The following is a 7,608-nucleotide window of genomic DNA, read 5'->3' on the forward strand; positions in this document are numbered from 1 at the left end:
ATATATATATATATATATATATATATATACGGTATAATATATATAACATAGGGATTCAAATGAAGTCATTCGTTAAACACTTCCCACAGTTTCACCAATTCTCTCATTCACTACTCTATTACACTTCAAACACGCACAACTAGTTGCTTGGCATCATGCATAACCAGTTGTATAGCAGAGCAGAGTACATTTGCATGTAATAAGTTTTCATATTGCAAAGAAAGTACTTCGGTGTATTTTGCGTTATATGAATGTGTTTGATAATGGAATATACGCTCTGGAGTAATAATTCTCAATAATATTTGTTTGCGATATACGATCATATTTCCAATCGTAACTTATTTACATTATCTCCAGCACTAAAGCACTTAAAATATAAATTAACAGATATTTAATTCTTAAATATTCATTTTCAAATGCCTAAGATATGAGTCACGTTAATAGATATGCACGCAGATTAATCGAAAATAATATTCCTCACGAGAAAACTATTATCCAGAAACCCTATGATATGTGCAGATTTTATGTAATAGATACATATGTGTGAGGGTCTCCGTATATATAATATACATACACATGCTCACACACGTGCATGCACGCACGCACGCACACATAATGGAGTCTTCCGTGTTTGTGTTTAATGATTTATGTATGTTTCTTTATGTAAGTTTATTTTTAAGTACACGTACATTGATATACATGTCATCTCTTACAGGTATCTACTATGGTATCACCATATCAATTGTATCATTTGCCACGGCCATGACAGTATTCACCTTAAATATTCACCACAAGGGAGCACGTGGACACGAAGTCCCCATTATCATCAAGAAGATCTGTTTCGGTATTTTAGCGAAGATTTTCTGCATGCGTCTGGAGAAGCCTAACAATAAGTCATCAAACGTGGTAGGTATATTATGATTTAATGTTGTAGTTTTTGTTGTCTGCTTTTTTATGCCTCTGTCGATGTTTATAGCAGATATGATATTTGATGGGGTTAATAATGTTACTCTTGCTCCTACATTTTGGACTAAGTTTGGTCGTGTTCTATTTTTTGCAGGCTACACTGTAATATTCCTTATTTACTTGTTTGATTAACAACAGATCGAGACATAGGGCTATGTTATTAAAAAGATATTAATTTATTATTATCAGTCAAATGAACAACATCACTTATGAAAACATAAATGTAACTCAATCAATATTTGTTTTTAAGGGCTTTAAATGTAGAAAGATGAAGTTAGCTAATTTCAGCATCATTTTAAATATCACATAATGTATGCACAATCCTCATAAAATTTCATTTGTAAACACAATAAAAGATATTGAAAGAAATGTTAGTACATAAATTTTTTGCTTAATTCTAAAAACTGAGTTCCCTCTCAAATTTGGCGAAGTACCCTCTCAAAACAATTACATTAGTTAGAATTTTACGTTAGTATAATATTTTTCCAAGAAAAAGTGTGTTTAACAAGGAAATTATAGATGAAATCAGACTAGAAGGAAAACTTATGCAATCAGACAATGAAAATTCCTTAAGTTTCATATGCTTTGCAACATAACTTTAGCATTAATTTGCCGTTTAATTCTTATTCCAATTGTTTTCCTCATTTACAATTGCCTCATTTTCTCTCAGCTTGTAAGACATCTGCTGTGTATAATACAAATATAAACAATTTTATTCGTCTCTACAAGCACAGATCAATCCACTACCTGAATGAGACGTCATCAATCATGACATCGCTAAAAGAAAAGTTATACATCACTATCGAAAACAATATTGAAAAGTAATTTTATCATTCGCAGAGAAAATTTTCAAAGCAGATAAAAATGTATCAGTTTAGGAGGCAATAGTATTGAAATAAATGTTACTTCAAATACATCTGTGACTTATTAGAGAACAGTATTACTAACAATCCAATATCAATTATATAGATGGATCGAGTTAATATTTTTTTCGCTTAGCATAATGAAAATAATTTTCTTTTGATGTTATTTGTTTTACTTGATATAAGGGAAAAGGCTTTATCGAAATAGTGGTCTAAGATATATTCCTTAGTAACAACTATCCCAGTGATTGAGGAGATAGTTTCTTCTTCAGCAAGCAAGTGCAGAAGGAGAAACAATCTTATGGTGTAAAACAGTATGCCATGAAAGCATCCAGTTCACTATAGTCCTTTAAATAGTTAAATTCAATACCATCCATTTGATGGACAGGGGCAAGCACAGAAATCACAGGTTAGTAACACACTTTTGATTTAACTACCTAAATATGAATACATATTCATACTTAATTACCGTACACCACACACACGCATAAATACATACATACATATACTCACACGCATGCACGGAAATGTATGAAAATCTTGTAACTGAATACTCTATGCTAAATTTAGGACCTTATATATTAAATTTTCTCTATCAAATGTATTGATAGAGAATGTATTGATTTCTCTTTTATTTTCTTCGGGGTATTTCTGGGTATTTAAGAATGCTCCAAACACACTACCAGCTATCAGCGTGTCTCTGAATCAATCGTTCTATCTATCTGACTGACAGTCTGTTTCTTTATCTCTTTGTCTATCTGTCTTTCAATCTATTACACCTATCAGTCTTTTAGTCTGTCTGTCTATCTGTGTATCTATTTGTCAATCTGTATATATGCCTATCATTCTGTCTATCTACTTGTCTGTCAGCTTATCAATCTGTTTCTTTATGTATCCATTTGTGTGCCTATTAGTCTGTCTATCATTCACTCTATTTGTCTGTCTATATATCGATCAGTTTATGGTAGTATGTGTGTAACACTTAAAATGTTTTACTAACGGAAATTACTGACATTATTGTCAGCAGATATGTTTTTATATTCCGACTTCAAAAATTTCCCACATTTCAAACAAAATCTAGAGATAGAAGACGACTGCGTTCTTCAAACTCATATGAATGAGGATATACAGTGCTATTCAAAGTTATGTTTCAGAGAGATAGAGAGAGAGACAGAGAAAGACTGGAAGAAGGGGTTAAAAATAGAAGTCGTGAATTTTGATCCCGACGATTATGTCACTGAATAATGAAGATGTCACTGAAGAATTAAAATCACATTAGTAATATGAATTTTATATGGATATTTACTTAAAATATTTAGTATCCAAAAATAAAAAAAAAATATTAGATATATAAAAATGCATTAATTTTTGTTCAGCTGATTCAATTAAAAGAAAACTGTGATATTTTCGAGTAGTTCGGTTAATTTCTTTTAATAAATTCGCATAAAAATATTCATAACCTAAATTGATTTCGCTGTAGTAGTTAAGTACACCAAATAATTAGATCTTGCGAACAGAATACTGATGCTTTAAATGTGAGTGATCTCATTATTTTATAACTGTTACAATCTTAACACATTTTACTACATTCATTTCTCATTTAAATCATATAGAGTTAAGGGCTAATCTACATAAACTATGAATGATGCCTTACGGCAGTTTGATAGGTGGACTCCGTGATTTTTAAAATTTATTTACACAGAATTTGAAATGCGAATTTACAGATCGAAAATCGTACCTTTTAACTGAGTCCAGTAAACAAAGATCAATGCTATTGGGTTACAAATTACAGTTACAAAAATATTTTACTTTACTCCCAGCATAGCTTTTATGCGTATCAGCAAACCTATATGCAAATAAACTAGGCATACGAACTATGTATGATTGAAGAAAAAGCATAAACAATTCAGCTTACATTCATTTCTAATCAGTCTCGATCGGTTGTTTTGCTACAAGTTTTGAGGTTCTTGATAATGTATTTGCCTTGCCTCAAGAACAGTTACCATTTCGGGTAACTGTTCTTTTTGCTACTTAATGACACAGATACCAGTACTCTAGTTTCTAGCTGAATGTCAGTATATTTGTTATATAATTATATGAAGACAGTAGAAGCTATAACATAAATAGACCTTATAGGTTTATAGAAATGCCTTATAGAATTTACTTATGTCATTGAACTCGAGGTAAGCACTAGTTCGTCCTATGTCTCAATTTTTCAGTGATAATATTCACAAGAAAGCCTCGGTTTTTTTATAGTAGGAGATTTGAGTAGGGTATATAGCGGTTATTTCAAATATGTTACAAGACCTAGTTTTAGATCTGTCTTCGGTAAAGTTGCTGTTTGGACTTCATATTATTTCGCTACGGGCTGTGGGCTCAGTATTTATTACAATGTTAAAGCAATTACATATGTTCATAATACTGGTATCATTTCAAAATAGGGTCTACTGTGAAAATGCATCGGTAGGTGCTTTAACTCTATATACATCAGCATCACAATTGTAGAGCTAAGAGATATAGCAGACAGTTGACCAGAGGTATTGATATGAAAATATAAAGTCGAATTAAGGGATCTCACATATCATACAAGATGAATTTGCAATTTATTGAAATTGTATTCCAATGGAGAAAAGGATGAACAAGTGCCTTATGGCAACTGAGATCAACTTCAAATGAAAAGGGGAGATTATCTCATAAATGAAGAATTCTCCGAAACTGACGTATCATTAGGCAAATACAATCTGATTGTCTAGTGATAAATGGAGAGCTTTGACCAAGTGCTTATGTTTCTATATGCGTCTTCATCACAGCAATTTTAGTGTCGTGAATTCAGTAGATATATTGAGGGTACAAAACTTTTAATCCTGGGGGTAATTTGCAACGAAAATAAGATTAGAGAAATGATTCACCTGGCCACTGGCTACCCTGAATTACATCTAATATTTTCTATATGTTTCAATTATGCAAATTACACTAGCCATACATAAACAATACATATGATATATAAACAATATAGATATTTTATAAATACTAATCCTAATGCACGACGCACAGATTTAAAATCAAAGACGAAGAGTAATAAAACAAATGCTATAGAGAATCATTACAGAGAATTTCTGCTTCTTGAGATTATTTAATGTTCTCATTTGGAGTTCATCTCAATTGTGATTTTTAGATCATTTAGTGTGGCCCTTGTTTATGTTCGGGATATATATTTGATAGTAGTTTACCAAGCCTAAAAGTGCATGTAACAATTTGCCTTTCTTTGGGGGAGGGATAGCCCGTATTGCTGTTGTCCTTGATGGATTTAGTCTTCGTCCCCTTTCGTCAATTACTTGAGCAAAATATTTGATTTTTTCATCAAAAATTCACGCTTTTCATCTGTTACTCTAATCCCGCATTCATATATTTTTCCGAATACTTTTTGATAGTTTGGAAGTGTTTCTCACTGACTCACACCTTATCAAATTATCTTCGAGATAAACGAAAGCGAAGTCGCAATCATTCAACATTGCGTCCATCACTTGTTTGAATATGGTAGGAGCCACTTTTACTCAAAAAGAAGCCGCTTGAATTTATACAATCTTCGGTGTATTGGTTGTTAAAAAGTGTACACAGTCTTCCTCTGTCTGTAGGCAGGCCTTTGAGAGGTCTAGGTTCGAGAAACTTTGTCCTCCATTTAGTAGGGGTTTGGTAATGGATAATAGTCTTCGACTAAACAGTCATTTAATCCAGTTGAAAAGTCCGCACACACTCTTTCTTTTTTTCTTTCTCTACACAGTCTGAATGGTCGACTTTTTCAATCTTAGCTAGTCTGTCTAGTCTTTCAAGCTCTTTATTGACCTGGTCGAACGCTGCAAATGGCACGTTCCATTTGAGCCTAAAACCTGTTGTTGCCTTTTCTTTTACCGCGATCCTCATTTTTGTTTTAGTGCAACATCTAATACTCCCAAAAAACATTTGGAAACACTTAAAAAAATTGTTTGTCTCAGTTGTTCGACTTCATTCGAATTTTTGACTGTGCCAACTACATTTTCACAGAGAACACTAATGGGGATATCCCACAATTTAAATAGTTCCATGCATTCTGTGCCAAATCGGTTTAGTGATTTTTGTCAACACATAAACGATTGTTCCTTTCATTTCACCTCCATAAGTTATGTGCAAATACATTCGTCGATGAAATATAATTTCTTTCCTCCAACACCATATGCTACTTTATTTGATTTAAATAATTTCGGCTTACCGTTTTGTCATATCGCCTCATCTATGATAGTGATGTTACTACCCGTGTTTAAATGCATGTTGACACTAGTTGTTTTGATTATCACCCTTATGAATTTTCTGTTCGCATACAAACATTTAACTCTGATGACAAACTATTCTTTTCTCGTTTGGTCCAGTTCTCCTCATCTTAGTTCTGCAGTGCGATTTAATGTGTCCTGTTTTCCCACAACGAAAACACTTTACTGTTTTGAACGGACACGCTTGTCTCAGATGCCTATCACGGCATGCCGTACAAGGGTTTATCTTCTGCTCTATATCATATTTGTTATGAAACTATTTATCTGTGCCCCGACTTTTCTACACTGGTTTTATCTGTAAACAATATCTGCGTTGGGTTTTGTCTGTGTCTTACTTTTAATATCATATCACATTCTTCTGACGTTTCTGGAGAGTTATATCCTGGTTCATTTCCAGTTTTGCGAGAATTTTCCTTCTGAATTCTCTGTCCTTTCCTAAGTCCCTTAAGAAAAATCAGGCACTTAAACGAGTTTGGAGTTAGTTTATCCAGTTTAAATATCCCGCACTCTCTGTTCACTCTACTCGCATATATGGTAAAGTCTTCGTCATCTCTTTTCTCAGTGTTCAAACACTTCCAACGTATGTTGAACAACGATGTTTTTTCACTAAATGCCCTACGTAAAATATCAATAATGTTTGTGAAATTTACGTCAGAAACTTTCTTAGGCAATATAACGTTGCAGTATTTTTCGTGCCCTGTCGTCGCCAGTTTCTTCAGAATTAGACATGTTTTCATTTCGTCTGTCTAGTCTTAGCATTATCTTTCGAAAATTTGTTCAAATCTTCGGTAATATACCTCGAAGGTGATTCTTTCTTCCGGATCATATTTAAATTCATTTATTGAATTTACTACATGGTCTAGCGAAAACGTATTTTCCGGTTTGGTTACCAACTTCATTAGTTGTAGCATTTGTTACTATAACATGTGTTGTTGTTCATGCTGTTCTTTTAGTTGTTGCTGTTGTTTTTGCAAGTCAACTGGCCCTCTAACAAGTTTTCCATGATTTAACCGGTTTTTCGTAAAATATGTACAAAAAGAATGTTTGTTACTCCACTGTCAAGTTTTTAATTTCTTCGAGTGAAAACATTTTCAACGCTGTCCGCGTGAATTATTTATATCCTCTTCACCACTATAATAATGTCAATCCTCGTTCATTTGTATGTTGTCGGTACTGTAATATTCGTGTCGCCACAATTACGTTGTTATTATCTTTGACTCGTCTATCGTGCTATCACTGACAGCTTCGCAATACAACGGCCCTGAAATGTCTACCTTGACGGTAACTCGAACTCGTATGTATCAGGTAACTGACACTAACTCCAACTGAGAACTCATATAATGACCCTACTACTACTGACTTTCTACAACGACTGACTTTATAGTGGCTGGTCATACCATTTTGTCACGGTGGAAGAGGTGTAGCATTTTCACTATAACATATGTGTGTATATATATATATATATATATATATAT

The 7,608-nt window shown here is 33.1% G+C and overlaps 1 protein-coding gene across 4 annotated transcripts in view; it reads left to right on the forward strand.

The window, feature by feature from the left end:
• LOC106881121 (neuronal acetylcholine receptor subunit alpha-10) overlaps positions 1 to 7,608 on the forward strand; it is a 275,903-nt gene that overhangs the window by 232,913 nt on the left and 35,382 nt on the right. For all 4 annotated transcript variants that reach the window (XM_014931372.2, XM_014931406.2, XM_014931401.2 and 1 more), the window contains exon 7: positions 716 to 906. In XM_014931372.2, the coding sequence (XP_014786858.1) occupies positions 716 to 906 (191 nt within the window). The remainder of the gene's footprint in view (positions 1 to 715; positions 907 to 7,608) is intronic.

Source organism: Octopus bimaculoides, chromosome 1 (assembly GCF_001194135.2).
Source record: "Octopus bimaculoides isolate UCB-OBI-ISO-001 chromosome 1, ASM119413v2, whole genome shotgun sequence".
NCBI lineage: Eukaryota > Metazoa > Mollusca > Cephalopoda > Octopoda > Octopodidae > Octopus > Octopus bimaculoides.